Source organism: Castanea sativa, chromosome 9, assembly GCF_040712315.1.
Source record: "Castanea sativa cultivar Marrone di Chiusa Pesio chromosome 9, ASM4071231v1".
Classification (NCBI taxonomy): domain Eukaryota; kingdom Viridiplantae; phylum Streptophyta; class Magnoliopsida; order Fagales; family Fagaceae; genus Castanea; species Castanea sativa.
Window position 1 is genome coordinate 39,657,307 of NC_134021.1, and position 23,532 is coordinate 39,680,838.

The window sequence follows — 23,532 nt, forward strand, 5'->3', positions numbered from 1 at the left end:
ACATTTCTAGTGTTAAAATATTAAATCAAATGCTGATGTGTGGCCACATCAGTGATTATATGGGGAAAAAAAAAGCCACATCAGCTTTAATATTTTTTTTTTAACCAATTTATTTCCTTTTTTATTATTATTTCTTCTTTGAATATTCTTACAATTTTTTAACCAATTTCATTTTGAATTCATTTCTTTCCATTTCTTGGTAACAAAACACTAATCTATAGACTAATGATCATGGATTATATTCTTTCTAACCTTCAATTTGGCTTTCAATCATAGCAAATTTTATGCCATTGATCAAGAAAGATCAAATTAACTCCATAAGTTTCAGACAAAACTTCCAAATTCAAACTAAACCCCAAACCCCAGATTCACTGCAACAGAACCGTCTAGCACCACAGATCCATCATAGAGCAAGAAGATCAACGATGTTATGCGTATTTCAATACGAGATCAATAATGATGTCTTTACTCTTGAGGCATTTTGCAGTGGTGGCACGACTGTCAGTGGGGCGAATTTGTGGCCACAAATCAGGCTCCATGGTGGTTCTGTGATACTTGAAGGTTGGGTTGTGGTGAATTTGAGTTTGGAGATGCTGGATATCCACACCCATCTTCTTCAAAAACTTGAAATTTTCAAAAAAGGTTGTCTCTTTTTAGAGGAATCCTAGATTTCAAAGAATCCATTTAGAGTCTCATCAAAATAAAGAAAAACAAATCAGACTTAAGACAGATTTTCTTGGTATATTTCCTAGTAACAATAGGTGAAAGGTCAGAGAAAGAGAAGGATTGAGTTCATAATAGGGATGATGATGACGTGTATTTGGTCGTAGTCATAGATTAGATTTTTACAGTACTTAATATATGTTACTCAGACTTGCAAATGTAAGATTGGAGAAACGTGTTTTTTTTTTTTTTTGAAATCAAATGTATGTTTGTGGTCTAGTTTTTTTTTTTTTTTTTATTTAGCAAAAAGTGGTACAAAAAACAAATATTTTTAAAAGATGATATGGCTTTTTTTTTGCCATGTAATCTCTGGTGTGGCAACTAAAAATTAGACATATCAGCATTTGATTTAATATTTTAATATTAGATATGTCAATTGGATAAACTGTTTGCCACATATGCATTTTCCGTTAATGGGTTAACAATAGGAACCAAATTGATTACAAGTTGAAGATAACAGGGATCAAATTAACTACTATCAAAATGTAGAGACCAAATTAATCATGACAAAAAACGTAGCGACCAAAATGACGTTTTCGGTGTTTTTATATTATTTGACCAGCCAAATGGAAGCTTAAGAAACTGTCCTGAATTGAGCCCTACGCTAGCTGCTCATGGGTGAATTCCAGTAGCAGTGCTTAATAAGGAATCTAGGAAGGATTCATGATTAGATAGTTTGTCTTAAGTTTTGGATTGGTTTGGATTTGAAATATAGGTTGTGTTTAGCATTGGCTTAAAAAGTTAGTATTTTTTTACTATTTAACTTATTTTCGCTACTATTTAGCTTATTTTTACTACTATTTATGAATCCCATTGCACTTTTTGGTATTATTCATAAGTCCCATAAGTTCAATGGCATAGCTGGAAATTTTTATTTGGGGGGGGGGGGGGAACTTATGATATGAATTTATTAGCTTATACAAACTTCTATAAACATGCACAAATCCATATATCTATACACATATATAATTTAGTACTTTCCAAAATGAATCCTTAAAGTTTTCATTTTTAATATAGGTTACCAAGTTATCAAGCAAAGTGAGTACAAAATTTTCAATTGAACTAATAAAGTATTATAAGACATGAATGATTCAAAACGTTAATAGACACGAGAACACATTTTACAATAAAAAATAAATGTGAGAAAGAAAAAAAAAATCTATATCGCTAGACTAATTGGACAATTTTTTTAAGAGCATCGTTGGACTCACTCAAATATTGGGAGGGGCCATGTTCCATTTTTGTAGGCTAATAATTAAAATGTTAAACATTTATTTATGGTATTAAAATATTTTTAAAATTGGGGGGGGGGGGTTGTGGCCATCCCACTCAAACATGTAACTCCGCCCATGAATAAATTGTTCTCAAACGGACTCTTAGTATCTTTGTCCCAGGTGTTTCAATTAGTGTTGGAGTCTATAAGGCTTGGTATGCACTCTTTTGAGCGTCTCCATTGAAATATATGGAGATGCTAGTTATATTATAAAACTCTCGACAAGAGTGTTGTTATTTTATGCATGTTGTTATTATATTTTTAGCTTTTATGTGTGTTGTATGTAATTTTTTTAGCTAGGCAATAGTTGAGGGATATATCCTTGATTTAATTCTACAGCTAGGGATGAAATGGATTCGTGTCAAACAGAAATGGATCATTTGTCACATATTGGGGGTAGAGGAGGTGGCAATTGACTCGTTTAGTATTTATAGAGACCTCTCCCAACAGTTGTGACTTTCTAGTGCTAATGTTACTAGCTAGTAAACAACTTGGTGTGTAGTTGCGAATAGGAAGGAGGACAGACTCTTCTTCCACCACCCATGAGGCCAGGACGTGTATCTATATTCATTACTGACTCGAGTATGTATGTACAGACTACGACAACCAAATTGGACCTGCCTCTTCAAAAAACATAAAATTGAATATAGTAAATAAAAAAAAGACAATGCTACGTCTTTCAGGAGAAAATAATAAATAAACAGAATTTAAGACACTGCTACGTCTTTCAGGAGAAAATAATAAGTAAAAAAAGACAATGCTAACCCTTTTTGCATTTTAATTTTGACCTAATATTGCTCTCTTAACTACTTAGCCAAGTTTACTGTTTATTCTGTTAATATTTGTAAGTAAAACTTTTTTTTTTTAAATTCTTTTTTAAATTAGAGGGAATTCGTGAGAAAAATCTGACTTATAAACTCTGATATGCATATTCTATAAATATAATTCACAAAACTTGAAAGTAGAATCAACCCGGTGGGTCATATTAGAAGACAGATCAAAATCAAGATAGAGAAGATTGATTTTTTTTTTCTTAAATTAAATTTACAAAAGCCAAACAAAATCTTTTATCAATTCTAAAAATAAAACATCAATTTACAATTCAACCGAAGAAACAACTAAACAACAAAAAGGTCCAACACTACTCTAAAGCGCGTAATAAGTCATCATCATCCCCAGGAGAATAAGAAATTTGCTTTTTGCCTTTAAACGAGACGCGTTTGAAGAAGCGCGTATAAAGTGTTCTTTGGATCTTTTTCAACGAGCATATAGGGCAATAATTTTTAGCTTAATTAAAATTTTTTATTCAATGAACCAAATATGAATGGTAGCATATGATCTTAATACTTTGAAATAAACTGCTGATTATTTGGTATATAAAAGTCAATTTTATGGTATGCTACGATACTATTGAATGCTATCAAATATTGTAAGTGGTCTCCAACATTAACTACTTTTTTTTTTTTTTTTTCCAGCCTATTGTTGAGGCTCAATTATCAGATTAAGACACCAATCGAATTTTGGCATGGGTGGAGATTGAACATTAAATTTCTTATTTAACTATTAAAAATTTTACCAATTGAGTTAACTAGAATCCACATATTAACTACCTTATTGCGAAATGAAATCTATTTATTCAACTCTAAAGATGAAAAATGGCAATAATACGAACAAACTTAGCCAAGCAAAATGAAATCTGATTTCAAGTCATCTAAGTAACAAATGGCAACGGTATGAACAAACCCAACAAAAGCCAAATGAAACTTGATTTCAAGTCCGTCTCTCTGAGAGAGAGAGAGAGAGAGAGAGAGAGAGAGAGAGAGAGAGAGAGAGAGAGATGGTCTTCTTGAGCAGCCCCAAGCCTCCAAGCTCAAAATGAGATCTGATTTCAAATCACAAGCCTCTATTAGTTTTTCAAATCCTTCGAATTAAAAATTTTGGAAATCATTTCGCTTAGCTTGTTTCATTTTGTCCTAAGAAAGTGCAAGATAAGGTTTTAGAAAAGAGACCACTAAGCAAATTGTATACTTATACGTAAATATATACAATGATTTTTTTTTTTTTGGTTGCAAATGTGTACAATATTATACATATTTATTCAACCAACAATATAAAATTTACATTTACAGTACAATATAAACATATTACTACCCTCAACTCTTGTTTGAATTGACGGATTGCAAATTTGCAAAGTTGAGATACCATCCAAATGTTCAAGGAGTTGGGTAGATTCTCTACGGGTGTACGTAGATGATAAATGAAACTTGCATATCTGATGGTTCCACATCCTCGTGCTGATCCCGGTGGAAAACATAAAAGTAAATAACTCAATTGAGTCAATCCATAATGTCACAGCCAAAAATCGTGCGGATTTCAATTTCCACTTTTACATCTTGACTACTACTTGTACTAATATTTAATATCTAGCTGTGAGCATATCAGCATATTTATTGCCGAATCACTTTGAAAGCTGAGGCATCTGGTTTGTTTATTATTCTCAGGACTGGACATATAGTCGATTGAAAATAAAATTTAAAGCTATATATATATATATCATTTTTTTTCCCACAATTTGTTGAGATAGTAAATTGAAACAGATAAACAATTACTTTTACATAAATTTACTATTGATATCAAATTATTATTATTTTTTATTCAAAACCCACTACTTTAGTAAGTTTTGAAAAAGTTATGTAACTATATGTAAAAAAATTTACTTCATATACTCAATATCTTACATTTTCCTCTCACATGAAGTTGAGTGTCCCACATAGATTCTGTAGGTGGGTAAAAATTTCAGAGAAGAGATGGAACCATAACGAGAATTTCAACAGTGACTAAAAACAGATGAACACATCTTTGCAACCTAACAAACACCCAATTAAGAAAGTTGGCAAGAAGGCTTTGATAGTTAAGTTAGCAAACCAATGGACGATAAGGAAAATGACAAGGAACAGTACATAGAGTTGCATACTATGAGGGCGTTTGGATCCAAGTTTCTGCGTCCACGTCCGCGTTTTGCTTCTTTTTTTTTTTTTTTTTTTTTTTTAACCCAGTCGCAAGGTTTGACTTTTCAGCCATGAACAGTGCACAAATGCACTGTTCATGGGTCCTACAAATTTTACTTTTTAGCAACTTTTTCATTAAAAATGGGTCTCACAGTACTATTCACACATTTAAAAATTATTTTGCTACAGTGTTTTTAGTTTTCAGTTTTCAATTTCAACAAAATAAGTTCTATCCAAACGTACTCTATATTTGACAAAAGAATGGAGTACTTTATAGGCATGTGAGGGGCCAATTTTTTTGGCATGAAAATCCTTCCCCCAAGACATGCTAATTGGTCGTCCCCGCAGTTCGACCAAAGGGACGTGTGTCAGAAAAGCACCTCCAGGTGTGTATTTAGATGGGATGTTGCTCACCAGCATTAAATAGGATGGTTTCTAGTGGGCACAATAAATGCAACTGTGAAGAGAATTAGGGTGAATTACTGTTGAAAATGACTGCAGAACTGGCCGACTAGGGAAGGGAATCATATGTTGATGGTTAGATTGATCGAGGTGACTGTATAGCTTGGTCTTTAATTTTAAGGCATGGGGTATTTACCCCATGGGTACCCTCAGAAATTCTAGGCATTAGATTCACTTTTGTACGTATAGGAAAGGAAAGGGTAATTTATAGGATGCCTTGAATAATTCCACACGGGAAGGGAGCAGTAAAAACCTAGAAATCTAACCATATTGAGTTATTGACCGAGATAAATTGGAGGCTAGCCGAGCAGAGAGCTAGTCCATGGGCAAGGTTTTGTCAAAGAAGGAAGGTTTTAATGGGCTCATTGATGATGGATGAACTCCGCTAATAGAGCTGGGCTCTCAATCTTGATAAATTAGGCTGAATATATGAAAGGCGGGCCTATCTTCGCTGATGGGCTTAGTGTCATCTCCTAAGGCAAATGACTAAAAGTGAACAATGAGGAGATTCAGCAGGCCTCATCAAAATCCACCCATCAGATCCGCTAAGCCTAAATTGAAAAAAACAGCAAATCCACACACCACAACATTAGGACGAAGCCACCGTAATTGGGATTGAGTTCCGGATGCAATTGCATCATGCAATTAACCCCTCCCTCTCACAATAACTTTATTACTCATTTTATTTTATTATTTTTACTTTTTTTAACTTTTTTTATTTTATTTTATATTTTTTATTCAGTGATTGAGACTTAAAGTTGCTTTTTAACTTTAAATCTCAGTCATTCGTAGCAATTACATAAAATGTAATACTTATAATTTAGCTAGAGAGAGAGAGAGAGAGAGAGAGAGAGAGAGTCTTTTACCTAATCCCTCAAACTAAAATTTAGCTATTCTTTTTCTTTGTGATATAATATCAATGACTGAGGAGCAATGTAGAGCACGACAATGGGTTTGATTTTGCACTCTATTTATTTTTCAATTTTAATATATATATATAAATTTTTGTCTCCTACTTCTCATTGGCATTAATTTTTTTTTTTTATTTTAGAATCACTCATTCGCATTAATTGTATTGTAGTTTAGGAAGTCATCTCGGAGCTACGGTCGCAACATTTGAAAAATAATCTTCTTGTGTTACTTCTTGTGGTCCTTGTGGAGCACAAAATACAAATTGAAACTAGAATCCTCAAACAAAAATTGAAAGTAGAAAAAATTAAAACGATAGATCACGGCTACTATTTAAAGCAATCATCAACACGCATATTTAATAAACCTCATAATCTTTTGTGCATATGAGTCACTTTTTTTTTTTTTTTTTTTCCATCAACTAGTAGCCTTACGAAGAACCGTGGCTAATAGTTGTGACACTTTTCCACTAACCTTGCAATATATACACTTCTGTGAAATTCAGAACATACATAAACAACTATTTGTTGCACAAGCTTAAGTTGATACGAGCATATTAATTTGTGGAGTTTTAAACCTTAGATTGGAGGTGTAGAGGGAAGATAAAATCGGAATACAAGGTCACTTACTTTGATATGGTAATCATCTCATAAGTCTAAACTGAGAAGCGGGACTAATAATTAAGCATTAATTTCTGGCATTTTCACCACTTGTTTCTCCATTGAGTTGGCAATTGGCATGGAAGAACTGTTGAATGCTGTGGAAGCTTTTTGGAACCAGCTGCATAGTATGTTGAATGCTTTTGAAGTAGACTGACTGATCAGTTGGTAAATGTGTCGAAAGCATTCAAGAATTTGTCGATGTGAGTCACAAAGTAATCGTACAGACATGCATACACATAAAACGAGGATCAACCATCCAAAGGGAGGTACAAGGATCAGTAGCAGCAAGTCACAAGCAAAAGCTCCAAAAATGAAACAAACACACCTGAGTAGAGGGAGGTAGCTTGTGTTGGAAGTTAATTGGCTTATCCCTGCCAATGCTATGGTGTAAACAAGCACGGCTAAGATAAAAAGCAACATGGTTGCACCATGTGTTTGATATGGGTTGCCAAAGTTTTGATACTTGACTTGGAGGAGGGAGAGCAGCGATAAAATTAAAAAACCAAAAGCAGTGTGGGCTGTGGTGGAAGAACCAAGTTCTTGCTGACTGCGACAATTAGAAAAACATAGAATTGCCTGTGATTACATGCAATAGTGGTGTATAGATAATTGAAGAGTGGAATTAAGTGAGCATCTATGACATTCCATTCGCTAATTGGAGTTTTTGCTTGTAAAATGCTCACAAGTTAAATTATTTGGTGAGTCTTTGAATATGCATCTAATACTTCACATCAAACCCCACTTGAGTAAGTAATAGTTACCCTTAGAGCACAGCTGATGTGATGCTCCACATAATGTAAACTTAGTGCTAGAATTAACTTTGTCATACTACTTGATGGGTTTTTGTCGTATTTTTACATTAATTTTCTTGTCAAACAGAACATTTAGTAACTTGAGTTGTTTTAGAACTATAAACGATTTCACATTTTCTTTGTCATAATTCTAACATAGTAGACAGTGGGTGTTTGGTTATCACTCATAAATTTATTTACTATTTTTCTTCGCCACTCACACTCTGTCATATCATAGTGTGATAAGAAGTTTTGAAATAATTTGTGGTACTAAATTTTTTCTTAGTAGCTCTGTCCAGAACATGGCCCTCCGCTGCTCCTTGGGGCAATTTGAGTATCAGTGCTCCATGGGCCAATTTGAGTATTAGAGCCAAAGTGAAAATGGAAAAAGAAGTAGCACTATCTTGAATATAGTTGGATATGCCAAAGATATAGTTTGTTAACTTGCACTAAAAAGCCAGCTTTGTTCATTATAATACAAAAACTCAAATGTTTCTGTAAAAACGCTATGTAATTTAGACTTGTCAGATGTTTCGTTTTCTCATGTTGTAAAAACATATATTGTTGCTTTATTTAATCCTCTTCTTTCTACCAAAAAAAAAAAAAACTCAAACATTTTGTAAACCAAAAATAGTGTTTACTAAAAAGAAAATGATCGTGCACTGTGCAGGTAAGACATTGACACATGTTCTTGTTTCGTCATGAAATTATATTAGTATTGAACTAGTAATATTCATGGGCATATAGGAAAATGTAGAACTTTTTAAAGCAAAGAAATTTGAACTAACCCTCCATTTTCGTGACGAAGATTTCCGTCCTCCATTCTTGCCTCCTTGTTATGTGTGTTCAGCGTTCCTCTTTGCTATGTGTTTGCCTTTCTTTGTTTTGTTTTATAGTGTTCTTCTGCAGTCCTTCATGTCATGTTTGTGGTAGTGCATACCGATGAATATGCAATTTCTGCATTTTGAGCAGCTGGTCCAATAATAAAGTGCCAAGTGCCTTTCTATACTTTCTATACTATGTTTTATATTGTTCTTCTGCAGTTACTCATGTCATATTTGTGGTAGAATCAATTGACAGTGATGAATATGCAATTCCTGCAATTTGAACCACTAGCTGCTAGTCAAATAATTTTTATTTTTTATTTTTTGATGTTGCCAACAGACTCAACACCAACTGATCAACAGTTTGGCCTTCTACACTTTTCTTTGTTTTGTTACTTTTTGCTGCCATTTAGCATGGGTTAATCTTTTAAGATTCTTGAGAATGTCGAAATATTTTCAAGTTTAGTTGCAAATCATACAAGAGAATCAAGTGTGCTAAGGATACCAAAATTTCCTACCATTTTTTATAGTAATATGGATTCCCTTTAAAAAAAAATGCACATATCTATATTCTCATGCCTTGATAAAGTTATACTTTGCATAAACTAACAATTTTACTAAATCTCCTTACCCTTTCACCAATAGGGGAAATATATATATATACACACATACATGCGCGCGCTATTTCAAATTATCAATTTAAGTAATTATTTTTTATTTATATGTCGTTAAAAAAATGTTATATTATAGTTTCATTGAATTTTCTATGGTTTATAGTTTATATATATTTTTCTCATAATTTAGTTGGAGGAAGATTAAAAAAATAACTTTATGTTGTATTTATGAATCAAATGATATTTTGGGAAAAATAAATAATTTTTATAAGATTTTTAGAAACAAACCAAATATAAGCGTCTTATGTTCTTAAGATTTTTATTAGATTTCAAATTGAACCAAACATAAAAATAGTTACATTCTCGTACATTCAGGGCATCATATTTTCAAAAATTTGAATTCTAGGGATAATATGAATTCTCTCCTATGCTATCTTATTGTAGTGCATGCTCTTTTGTAGTTCTTAATGTCATGTTTGTGGTAGAATCACTTGCATATTGGTAAATATTTAATTACTAAGAGGATTGCTAGAGTTAGAAACTTTATATATATATATATATATATATTAATTACAAATTGTTGATATGATAAGTATTTATTAATAAGTAAAAAAGTAATATTAATGGCAAGCCACATAAAAACCATTAAAATATTTTCACAATAATAATTTTGTAAAATAATTTATAAATGGAGTAGTACTCAATTAGTAATTATTCCTACAATTTGAGATTGAATTGATTGTTTAGATTTGACAAAAGACACCTCGGAATATTGCTGAGTCAGTGCAAACATGCTATTTACTTTTAATTTATTTGATGCTCAAATTTCTCAGCTGTGACGTGGCAGGATTAAACATTGACGGATGACAGAGACGATAACATCCAAAAATTCCACAATGTGTGGAAAAATGTCATTGAAACTTAGATATATGATAGTTCCACATCTTCCCCGATTGGAAAAGTAAAAAGTAACCCATCTTGTCACTGTCTGCAACAAAGCGTGCGAGCTTTTTGGTTTCCACTTTCTTTTTTTTTTTTTTTGATGGGCCACTTTCCACTTTCTAATTTCGCTTAAAAATAAGTTAGTGCCGGTTTGAACATTGAATATTAGTATTGTTGTTTAAAATGACGTAAAAATTATGGTCTAAAAATTATTGTAAAAACACATTTTTATAGTATTTATAAGGTAAAAAATGTGTTTGGTATTATGTTTCAAATAATATGTCTTAGTGGGTAAAAAAACATAATTGTGTGTTTGGTATGTGTGTGTGTGTTTTTTTTTTTTAAAAACTGACAAAAGAGCCTCTTGTTGGAATTGAAGAAAAAAGCTTTATGTGTTGTCTAATCAAGTGGACTCTATTTTTTAAAAAATATTTACAAAAGTGTCATTGAGCAATGTTATTTGAAATCTGAAAACTAGTAAGAGGAGTTTCTCAAATTCAGTGTTTAAACATTCTAAAATAAGTAACATAACTCAAATACTCTTAAAAAAACACCCTTACTAAACATGTTTTTTTTTTTTTAAATTTTAGAATCACAGTTTTCAGTGTTTAAATGCTGAAAATTGTTATTTGAAATTACATACCAAATTGGCTCTAGTTTTACAAATAATGCATATTTGGGGTTTTAAGTTGGTTTTTTATTTATTTATAAAGTTTATAGCTTTTATATATATCTTTTTTAAATCTCACTTTTTAAAAAAAAATATAAAAATATTTTTAGTACATAAAATCTCAGATACAGTAGCTATATTTTTCTATCATAAAAATATGAATATCACATGTGGATTTTACGTATGAGATTCATTTTATATTAGAGGAAAGTATAATGTATTGGATAAATATAATTTCACATGCGAACAGGCTAGAAGTTGAAACATACAGACCAATGGCAGAGTCAGCAATTAATCACCCCTTTGGAACTCCACAAAAATTGACCTATATAAAGATATTTTTGAAATATGTAGGCCCCTTTGTTAAATCGGTTTACTTTACAAAAATCAACTACATATTTCCTCATTTCCTAAACAAAAGATGGTGATTAATGGATCCCACGTAAAACTGTTTCTTTATTATAAAAAAAAAAAAAATTGTTTGTTTGTTTTTCACTCTTGTCATCGATGTCAATCATTGATTAGTGGATCCTACGACATATATTTCTTTTTAAAAACTGTGGGTTTATAATTTGTATACCAGCACCAAACAATGTATACAACTTATTTCACAATTGATAAAACGGTTGACTATAAGTGATGAACATAAATTGCACTCACGAAAACACTATTTTTCCTTCTTCTATCACTTATATAGTTGATAAATTTAGTAATCATAATTTTTCTTGTGAAAAAGGTTGCATTGTAACTGTGGGGGGTAAAAAGATCCTGATGGGAACATGGGCCTTTTGGGCCGTGTTAAGGAGGGCCGACCTGACCCTGGGTTTAGAAGTTGTTAATACTATGGGTCAGCCCATGCGCCGAGGATCCGAGGACCCAGCCGAGGGTGAACTTATCCTCGGATGAGCACCAAAGAACTCGGGATTTCATAGTAAAGGTTAGGGGATGACACAGTTAAGGCCAATGGTTAAAGGGGGAAACCCTAGAATGCCCCAGAAGCACCGGTGTTGAAGAAATGTCAAAGATAAAGGCTGCTACCTCCACATTAAAGACCCTGCACCTACCACCCTGGCCGCATTAATGGGGAGGTGACACTTGAACAGTGGAAGGGAAACTTCTAGTTACTGTTCAAAGGCACTAAGAAAAGAAATATCTAGGCTAAGGGAGGAGTTGGGGCAACACGTGTATAAAGTATTAAAAAGAAGAGTATTTAAGGGAGGACTTAGAACAGAAAGGGGGGGAACCTTTTGTAACCTAAAAGGAAAAAAGACAAAGAGAAAGATATAATATAAGAACAGCTCTCGGCTTACGTCCGAGGGGGCTCAGTTACAATATTCCTTGTTGTTATCAAGTATTTGTAATCTTTAGTTTGTCATTTAATCCTCACACACTTCTAACCTGGGTTTCAAGCCCACACTCTACAAATTCATATTGTTTAAGGCTCATTGGGCCTGAGCCCATAACTGTTCTTGGGTCCAGGTGCAATTGTGCACTTACAATTGGCGCCGTCTGTGGGAATCTAGTCTAGAAGTAGTAGGGATATTATGGCAGGATTAGGCTCTCACCATGCAGAGTCACAAGGATCACAACCGGAAGATCATTTCGAACGTCTTGAACATCGTAGGGATCGTGAGGGAAGCGTCCATACAGAATATCCAGGGGCTAGCCATACTCATGGAGGGGGTAGCACTACCCACGATGAGGGCTCTAAATCCATGCAGAAGGAAATCAATCGTTTGAAGAGGAAGTTACGCCGTGCTAAACGTAAGGTTTCCCCGTCCTCATCTAGTTCTTCCTCAGAGAAGGATAGGGGACATGGCTACAGTTCAAGGTCATATTCCCCCCCTGCAACATCCTCGGTGAGGAGAACGACCGGCCAATCCGCGTACGTAAGAAGCTTCGTCCTAGGGGCTTAGGCAACGATACCATGAGTAGGGCGTTGCACCAACTCTCTAAATCTCCGTTTTCACGTAGGATTGAGAGGGGGAGGCTTCCCAGGAGGTTCACCCAGCCCACGTTTACCATCTATAATGGCCGGACTGATCCGGTGGAGCACGTGAGTCACTTCAACCAAAGGATGGCAGTGCACCCACACAACGAGACTTTGATGTGTAAAGTCTTCCCCTCCGGCTTGGGACCCGTGGCTATGAGATGGTTCAACGGTCTCAAATCGGGGTCTGTAGGCTCGTTTGGGGAACTAACTAGAGCATTTGCTTCGCGGTTCATCACGTGTAGCAGAGTCCCTCGGCCATTGGACTCGTTGCTATCCATGGTTATGAAGGAAGGGGAGACACTGAAAGCATACTCCGACAGATACTGGGAGATGTTTAATGAAATAGACGGCGACTTTGATGAGGTGGCGCTTAATACCTTTAAGGTGGGCCTCCCTACTGATCACGACCTACGAAAATCTTTGACGAAAAAGCCCGTCCGCAGCGTACGCCGTCTTATGGATCGTATTGATGAATATAAAAGGGTAGAGGAAGACCAAAGAAATAGGAAAAGGGAAGGAGAAGGTTATCCCGCGGGAGAGAAGGGATTTCGTGTCGGACAAATATCACAACAACAAGCCGAGGAGGGATTACATCGGACAATCCGGCTTGGCAGCACCCCAGGCTGTAAATACTGTGTTCCGAGAACCAGTGCATCAGTTATTAGAAAAAGTTCGCAAGGAGCCCTTCTTCAGATGGCCCGGCAAGATGGCAGGGGACCCCTGCGAGAAGAAATCAAAACCTTTTCTCGTCGGTACCATCAAGATGTGGGCCACACTGCGAGAACCGTCGGACCCGTGGAACCATCTAGAGCGGCTCGTCGGTGAGGGAAAGTTGAAGCGGCATTTGTGTCGGCCACCGGGCGGGTCGGTCAAGTTGGTTCAAACAACCGGAGGAACAGTTCATCTCGGCCAAGATTGGGAACAATTAACGTTATCTTCGCCGCACTGGCAGACCGGCTCAGGTCCCACTCGGGTCATGGCGGTTTCCCATCCGCAGGCCGAGGATGTGGGTGGTAGGCCGAAGAGATTAAAGAGCACTTTACCTGTCTTGGGTTTCTCCGAGGAGGATAAAATAGGGACTATCCAGCCCCATGACGATGCTCTTGTGGTTACCCTCAGAATAGGAAATTATGACGTGAAGAGGGTGATGATTAATCAGGGCAGCGGTGCAGATATCATGTACCCTGATCTATTTAAGGGGTTAAGGTTGGAGTTGGAAGATTTAACTCCTTATGACTCACCTCTTATTAGCTTCGAAGGGAGAGCCGTTGTACCAAAAGGACAGATCCGTTTACCCGTACAATCCGGCACAGAAACGGTTGAGGTAGATTTCATTGTGGTTGACGCGTACTCTCCATATACAGCCATCCTCGCCAGGCCATGGCTGCACGCTTTGGGAGCTGTCTCTTCTACCTTACATGTTAAAGTAAAATTCCCCTCGGGGGAGCATGTTGAGGAAATCCTCGGCAGCCAGGTAGTTGCTAGGCAATGCATATCGGCTGCGGTGCTTCGTCAGTCAGAAATTGAGTCATCAGCCTTGCCCATCCAGGAGTCATAGCAATTAACAGCTCCGGAGGCACCTGGAGCGATGATAGAAGATGAGGCTGTTTGTGAGGAGTTAGAGAAGTTTGTAATAACCGATGATCCAGAGAGGTTTTTCCAAGTTGGCATACGATTGCCACACCAAGAGAAGATGGAGTTGTTGAAATTTCTGAAGGATAATTTAGATGTCTTTGCATGGGACCCCTATGAGGCTCCAGGTGTAGATCCGAACTTTATTTTCCATCATTTAAACGTCAATCCGGCCATTGTTCCGAGGAGGCAGCCACCTCGGCGATCTTCCCGAGAGCATTCTGAGGCTGTGAAGGAAGAGGTTCTTAAACTCAAAAGGGCGGGGGCTATCAAAGAGGTTTTCTACCCTGAATGGTTGGCTCATACTGTTGTCGTTAAGAAGAAAAACGGCAAGTGGAGAGTATGTGTGGATTTTACTGATCTGAACAAGGCCTGTCCTAAAGATTCTTTCCCAATGCCACGGATTGATCAACTGGTAGATGCTACTGTCGGACATCCTCGGATGAGTTTCTTGGACGCCTTTCAGGGTTACCACCAAATTCCCTTAGCGTTAGAGGATCAGGAGAAGACTGCTTTCATTACTCCAACGGGGAACTATCATTATAAGGTCATGCCATTTGGGTTAAAAAATGCTGGGGCTACTTATCAAAGAATGATGACCCGAATGTTTGAACAGCAACTGGGGAAAAACATAGAAGTATACGTGGATGATATGGTGGTAAAGAGTAAGACGGTACCTTCGCACATGACAGATTTGGCCGACACCTTCCAGATGCTGAGGAAGTATAAGTTGCGCCTTAACGCCTCCAAGTGTTCTTTTGGCGTGGGATCTGGAAAGTTCTTAGGATATATGATCACTCATAGGGGCATAGAGGTGAACCCAGTGCAGGTTAAGGCTATTCAGAATTTGCAGCCGCCTCGGAACCCAAAGGAAATTCAGAAACTGACCGGAATGATTGCTGCGTTGAACAGATTTATTTCTCGGTCAGCTGACCGGTGCCGTCCTTTCTTTCAGTTGCTGAACAAGTGGAAAGGGTTTCAATGGACCGAGGATTGTGAGTCAGCTTTCCAACAGCTTAAGCAATATCTATCTCGGCCACCCATTTTATCTCGCCCTGAGGTGGACGAGGTGTTATTCGCTTATCTGGCCGTGGCTATTCATGCGGTGAGTCTAGTCCTTATAAGGAATGAAAATGGAGTGCAGAGGCCGATCTACTATGTTAGTAAGTCCTTGAATGAAGCCGAGGTGCGCTATTTGCCCTTGGAAAAAGCACTTCTGGCTGTAGTCCACGCCACGCGCAAACTTCCTCATTATTTCCAATCTCATACCGTGGTTGTTTTGACCCGGTTGCCGCTCAAGGCCGTGTTGCGTAGTGCTGATTATTCCAGAGTGGCAAAATGGGGAACCATTTTGGGAGCCTTTGATGTTAAGTACAAGCCTCGCACCTCGGTGAAAGGTCGGGTCCTCGCTGATTTGGTGGCGAGTTTGCCGAACCATTGTTAGAAGAAACTTCAAAGGGAGCACACATGGGTGAAAAATCAGTTGGTGTGATCACGGCCGTATCGCCCTCGGCTTGGAAAGTTTATGTGGATGGGGCTGCTAATCATAAAGGGTCTGGCGTTGGACTTGTTCTAATGTCCCCTGAAGGAATTGTCTTTGAAAAATCTTTGAGATTGGCTTTCTCGGCTACTAATAATGAGGCCGAGTATGAAGCAGTCTTGGTAGGCATGCAAATGGTACATAAGATGGGTGGCAAGGAAATCCATGTGTTCTCGGACTCTCAATTAGTGGTCGGCCAAGTCATGGGGACCATGGAGGCTAGAGACCCCAGAATGCAAGAATATTTGGCCCAGGTTAAACGTCAGCGAGCTGAATTCGACTCATTTGCCTTAGCTCATGTCTCTAGGAGTGGAAACACTCATGCAGATTCTTTGGCTACATTGGCCACATCCTCGGCTCAAGGTCTACCAAGGGTGATTCTCGTTGAGGATCTGGTAGAACCTTCTCTTATAGCTGCTGACGCACCTCGCATCCATCTAATAAGGCCTGGTCCTAGTTGGATGGATTCGATCATATCTTTTCTCAAAAATGACATCCTTCCCGAAGACAAAGTTGAAGCAGAAAAGGTACGTCGAAAGGCGCCGCGTTTCTGGTTGTCCGAGGACCAGAAGCTATACAAACGATCCTTTTCGGGACCGTATTTGTTGTGTGTACACCCTGAATCAACGGAATCATTTGGAGGAATTGCATGAGGGAATTTGTGGAAGCCACACCGGAGGAAGGTCCCTAGCCCATAGAGCCCCGACTCGGGGTTATTGGTGGCCCAATATGCGAGAGGGAGGCTCGTGACTATGCCGGTAAAATGTGATCGGTGTCGAGGTTCGCCCCTAATATCCACCAACCCGAGGGGTTCTTAACCCTCTCTCCGGCCCTTGGCCTTTCGCGCAATGGGGCTTGGACATTGTAGGGCCCTTTCCGAGAGCCGCCGGAAACAAAAGATGGTTGCTCGTGGGAACGTACTACTTTACTAAGTGGGTCGAGGCCGAGCCTTTGGCCAATATCCGAGATGTTGATTCCAAGAAATTCATCTGGAAAAATATTGTTACTAGATTCGGTATACCACATACACTCGTCTCGGACAATGGCGTTCAATTTGATAGCAAGGCCTTTAGGCAATATTGTGGTGAGATGGGTATTATAAATAGATACTCTACTCCAGCTTATCCTCGAGGAAATGGGCAGGCCGAGGCCGTTAACAAGGTCATAGTCAACGGGCTCAAGAAGAGGTTGGACGATGCGAAAGGCAGATGGGTAGAAGAGCTCCCTCATGTCCTATGGACGTATCAGACCACACCGCGTAGGTCCACTGGAGAAACTCCATTCTCTATGACTTATGGAGCCGAGGCGGTGATACCACTGGAATCCGGTTTTCCTACTCTAAAGACAAGTTCTTTTAGTCCAGAGAAAAATGAGGGACTTCTAGAGAAAGATCTTGATCTACTTGAGGAACGGCGTGAGGCAGCTATGGTCCAATTGGCTTATTATCAGCAGAAGCTAAAACGAGGGTATGATGCCCACGTGAAGCTAAGGCCACTTGCACCTGGTGATCTTGTATTAAGGAAAGTTGTAGGCACTTCTAAGAACCCAGCATGGGGTAAGCTACGACCTAACTGGGAAGGCCCCTATCGCATTGTTTCAATAGCAGGCATAGGGTCGTATAGGCTAGCTGACCTGGATGAACGAGTTGTACCACGTCCATGGAATGTAAATAATCTTAGATGGTATTATTATTAATCAAATAAGCTTTTGTCAATTAATATTTCAAAGTTATGGCTAGCTCTCGTATTTGAAGTTACAATTTTTAAGAATCAAACAGAAACTTAGTTAAGTGCAGTCCTCGGACCACAAGCCTTGTGGAAATTGATGTCTTGTCATTTGTTAAACAGAACCTTAGTTATGCCGGGTCTTCGGACCTCCTACTTTGGGAAAATTAACATTTGAAGTTACAATTTTTAAGAATCAAACAAAAAACTTGGTTAAGTGCAGTCCTCGGACCACAAGCCTTGTGGAAATTGATGTCTTGTCATTTGTTAAAACGTAACCTTAGTTATGCCGGGTCTTCGGACCTCCTACTTTGGGAAAATTAACATTTGAAGTTACAATTTTTAAGAATCAAACAGAAACTTGGTTAAGTGCAGTCCTCGGACCACAAGCCTTGTGGAAATTGATGTCTTGTCATTTGTTAAACAGAACCTTAGTTATGCCGGGTCTTCGGACCTCCTACTTTGGGAAAATTAACATTTGAAGTTACAATTTTTAAGAATCAAACAGAAACTTGGTTAAGTGCAGTCCTCGGACCACAAGCCTTGTGGAAATTGATGTCTTGTCATTTGTTAAACAGAACCTTAGTTATGCCGGGTCTTCGGACCTCCTACTTTGGGAAAATTAACATTTGAAGTTACAATTTTTAAGAATCAAACAGAAACTTGGTTAAGTGCAGTCCTCGGACCACAAGCCTTGTGGAAATTGATGTCTTGTCATTTGTTAAACAGAACCTTAGTTATGCCGGGTCTTCGGACCTCCTACTTTGGGAAAATTAACATTTGAAGTTACAATTTTTAGGAATCAAACAGAAACTTGGTTAAGTGCAGTCCTCGGACCACAAACCTTGTGGAAATTGATGTCTTACCATTTACAGTTACAATTTTGAAGAATCAAACTAAAGATTGCTTAAGATTTATCTTCGGACTATGACTTTGTTTAAACTTAACTTTTGCTTGTGTCTGGACATTAATACGTTACTGTTTATTAAACTCGGATCTTAAGTTTCATATCTCCAAGTGTTGAGCAATTTTGTGTAAGGAATGGTCCTCGAATCTTACATCCTACAGAAACAGTGTTATGCATTGTGAAGGCTTAATCATTATATGAAGTCCTCTTTCCTTTTTTAATCGAGGTATTATTCAAATGAATTAACCATGTCACCTTGTATTAAATCTTTAATAATATACGCATGATTATGTGAAAGTTATGACTATGCAATCCTTGGAGTTAGATTTTGATGTTCTGAGAAACTTCTGATATGACTTAATGGGAAAACTTTTGTAATAAGTACATAAAGAATAAAGAAAAAGCAGACACAATCCAAGTGAAAAGCAAACGAAAGTGTTCTTCATTAATCAAGTTGAATATACATTACAATATATAATTCAAAAACAAAAAAAAATGGAAAAAGAGAAGCCCTAAGCTAAGTCCTAAGCTGTTGGAGGAGGATCTTGCTGAGAGGTACTAGTGCCCTCGGTCTTTCTCAACTCCAGCTCAAAAGGAGTCATAACCTGCTTTCCTTTATCCGCTGTCTTTGTTGGAAGGACGTTGGGTTCCACTATCTGGTTCAAGTCCTTCTCTGCATCCACTCCTCCTTCCTTTTCTTTATTGGAACCAGAAGGTTCTGTAGGATCAGGAATTTGCTGTGGGACCATCGGAGGTAGGACAGGAAGAGTTGTCTCAGGGGTAGGAGCAGCAGCAGGAGCCTCTTCAATCTCCTGTATTTCTAGGGGAAGCCAAACGTTCTCGGACTTCCTCAAATCCGAAGACTGGGGAACTCCTGCTACGTTTAAAGCTTCCCCCCATACTTTTTGACAGTATTCGCGGCATAAAGCCGCGAATTCCTCTGTCAGCTGTTCCTCGGTGGTCGCTACCCCTTCGTCAAAACTTGCCTGCTTGGCAGCTTGAAGAGAGAGTTGGAAGGAGCTGGCTTCTTCCTTCATCAGAGCCAGTTGTTTCTTCAGATCCGAGCACTCCCTTTGAGCTTGGGAGAGCTCTTCATTTCTTTCCTTAAGGAGTTTGCGCTGTCCTTCTATCTGGGTCTTCATGGTCTTCAAGTTTGACTCGACCCCATTCTTCTCTCTCCTCAGCTCTGCTACCTCCAAGGTCAGCTTCTCGTTCTCGGCAAGGGCTGTACCTAAGGTCTTCTCAGTCTCCACCCTAGTTTCGAGCTCAGCCCTGGCTACTTTCCGAGCGTCTTCAATAAACTTTTCAGCTACAAAGACCTCCTGAATAGCCTGTAAAAAAGCATGATGGAGTTAGGAATAACAAAAACTAATTTACTTATAAATATTGTTAAAAGGAGAAGCACTTACCAGCGCTAAATCTCTTTTTAGAGAGAGGAATAGTTGTGGTTGGCCCATCTTTTCCAAGGTCTCCATGTCCTTGGGCAGCAGAAGAGGGCGTTCTAGGACCTCGGCCAGGTGGTGGGCGTGGCCTTGTTGAACTGCCCTTATACTGGACTGGCAGGAGATAGGAGCGCCGTCCAGCCTTAGATCGGGGGACCAGGTGGCCGGTGCTCGGTGCACTACAGCCTCATCCCTGATTTCCCCAAGTTCAGCTGAACGTGCTCTACCCTTGCACTTGTCCAGCTTCTGCTGCTGGGCCGGTGGGAGTTGTTGGCGTGGTTTCTTGGGGTCTTTAGTGATCGCCCCGTCATTATCCCCCTTCCTCTTCTTTTTGGGATCCTCGGCTGGCAGTTTTGGCTCAGCTAGAGGAGGAGGAGGAGGTAAGGCTGGGGGAACTTGGGACGTCCCCGTTTTCTTCTTCTCTGCAACTTTGGCAGCCCTGTTAGTGAGAAGACCCTCCATTTGTCCCATGTCTTCTATAGATTCGTCCTCGGGAAGGGTAACTACAAACCCTGCAATTCCAGAGGCCTCGGTGCCTTCTTCCTCCTCGTCGGAAAGTACCACAAACTGGTTTCCGCGAGGTCTTTCGGTGTCTTCGAGATGGAATTGGTCTATCTCGTCGTCAAGTGTGTGTGAAGAAGACACCGTTCTTCCGGAACGACAAGCCGCTTGTGAGTGCACGGCGAGTGGGACCGCCGCTATCGGCCGGTCGTACAAAATGGTGTTAGGAGCGTCCGGGAGGTCACGGTCGTCCAAAAAATGGGGCCGAGCTACGTTTATCCTCTTTCGTCTTCGGTCGCCTGCAATTATGGCGCTATCTATCTCTTGGAAGTCTTTGGAAAGAGGGGTGTACCCGAGAATAAGGTGAGCAGCCCGGAGTTGTAGGTCTTCACTAACGAACACCTCGGAGCGAAGTACTCGGTTTAGATCTGCGACGTTACAGTGACTCAGACGAGGACGCACGTGTTGCTTATCTGCAAAAAAGACATCAATACAAACAAACTTGGTCAGATTTACATAGATGTTTAACAAATTTAAGCAAGTATGAATACGCTTTTGTGTGTGTGTTAGGAGAAGTGGTGTTGTGGGGAGGTTAATCCTACGGCGTCGCACCTGGATCTCCCCACTCAACTGGGCAGTGGAAGCCGTCGTGCCAGCCCGTACACGATCAAGTAGTCGTCCTTCATGCCTTTGTTTGATTTGGGCAGACAGGAGATTAGCCTAACGGTGCTGGACCGAGATTTAATGTAATAACCTACATTAGAAAGTTTGTGGGACTCATATAGGAACACGACATCGTGCCATGTGAGGTTTAAACCCATCTGCTCGTTTAAAGCATCTACACTGCCTAGAACTCTAAAAACGTTTGGGAGGCATTGATCGGGACACAACCGGTGGTTGCGAAGGTACTCCCTAGTTACAGGTTTCATTGGAATGGTCATCCCACCCTCTAGAAAGGCTATCATAGGAATGATAACCTCTCCCTCTTTCCTAGAACCAGCCACGGCTGTCGCCGGGCAGTATTTTAGTCCTACATCACTAGGAATACGGTACTTGGCTCTAAAGCCTTCCATACCAGCGGCGGTATCAACTAGACACTTTAATTTTCCCATTACAGAGGAACGATAGACCAAACTCTAAAGGGGAGGGTGTTTACGAAGACAGCCGAGGACTGTATCCGAGGAGAAAAGGTTAAGAATAGAGAGAGAGTAAGAACTTACAAAGTTGAAGGTACAGGTTTCCACGATTTTCTGCTGTTAAAGAATAATTGTTGTTGTTTTGATGGGATTGACCCCTGAAGATTTAAATGAAGGCGCAAGTTCCCGAAGCGTCACGACGTGCGAAAAGGCGGCCTCGAAATTATATTTGTCCCGCCTAAAATTTCGTGGAGTGATGAGGGCCGTTGGATGTCCATCTCACCGTTAAACGTGAGGGACAAAATGTAACTGGCAGTAATAAATACGCGCGGTGTTCAAAATAAAACCGCCAAATGGCATACTTTGGGACACGAAACGATTTCCACACGTGGCATTACTCGCAAAGGGAGTAGAGCAGGTTCTCGTCGGATCAAAACCCTATTTTTCTCCTCGGACGTTGAAAATTAGAGTTTTGAGGGGCTATTGTGGGGGGTAAAAAGATCCTGATGGGAACATGGGCCTTTTGGGCCGTGTTAAGGAGGGCCGACCTGACCCTGGGTTTAGAAGTTGTTAATACTATGGGTCAGCCCATGCGCCGAGGATCCGAGGACCCAGCCGAGGGTGAACTTATCCTCGGATGAGCACCAAAGAACTCGGGATTTCATAGTAAAGGTTAGGGGATGACACAGTTAAGGCCAATGGTTAAAGGGGGAAACCCTAGAATGCCCCAGAAGCACCGGTGTTGAAGAAATGTCAAAGATAAAGGCTGCTACCTCCACATTAAAGACCCTGCACCTACCACCCTGGCCGCATTAATGGGGAGGTGACACTTGAACAGTGGAAGGGAAACTTCTAGTTACTGTTCAAAGGCACTAAGAAAAGAAATATCTAGGCTAAGGGAGGAGTTGGGGTAACACGTGTATAAAGTATTAAAAAGAAGAGTATTTAAGGGAGGACTTAGAACAGAAAGGGGGGGAACCTTTTGTAACCTAAAAGGAAAAAAGACAAAGAGAAAGATATAATATAAGAACAGCTCTCGGCTTACGTCCGAGGGGGCTCAGTTACAATATTCCTTGTTGTTATCAAGTATTTGTAATCTTTAGTTTGTCATTTAATCCTCACACACTTCTAACCTGGGTTTCAAGCCCACACTCTACAAATTCATATTGTTTAAGGCTCATTGGGCCTGAGCCCATAACTGTTCTTGGGTCCAGGTGCAATTGTGCACTTACAGTAACATTATTGCGTACTAAAAGGACAAAAAACTTTAGAGTCTCCACTAATATTTTTATCTTTTACATATCTTGACTTTTTAGTCTTTTTTATGGTTTCAAATGATGAGTTCTTGTATAAATCAAAATTTAACTATTTAGAAAAATAAAGGAAGAAACTCTTTATTATTTTTTAAAATCATTCTAGACAATGAGGCATGTATACAATTTTTTGTAGGTTTATTGCTATATATTGTTTTAACACTTTTGATATGTCCCTTAAAAAAACACTTTTGATCTAATTCATCATTTATTTAAGAAATCAAAACACATATTTAAACATTACGTATTTGAATTAATATCTCAATTTCAGTAGAGCATGGCATTGGCTCTTCAGGGTTTGATTTTATTTATTTTTTCACCCACTTCTCTTTGGCATTTGATGATATTGCAGTTAAATAAGTCATCTCGGAGCTATGGTCGCTAAATTTGAAAACTAAACTTCTTGTGTCACTTACCGTGGGTCACAAATTTAATATTTTGCAGTTCTTTTTTAGATCATGGAAAG

At 38.8% G+C, this 23,532-nt stretch overlaps 1 protein-coding gene across 1 annotated transcript in view; it reads left to right on the forward strand.

Annotated features, from left to right (window-relative positions):
- The first annotated feature begins 425 nt into the window (after window positions 1-425).
- LOC142609204 (uncharacterized) overlaps window positions 426-23,532 on the forward strand; it is a 34,612-nt gene continuing 11,505 nt past the window's right edge. The window contains exon 1 of the mRNA XM_075780813.1: window positions 426-642. Coding sequence (XP_075636928.1) covers window positions 426-642 — 217 coding nt within the window. The remainder of the gene's footprint in view (window positions 643-23,532) is intronic.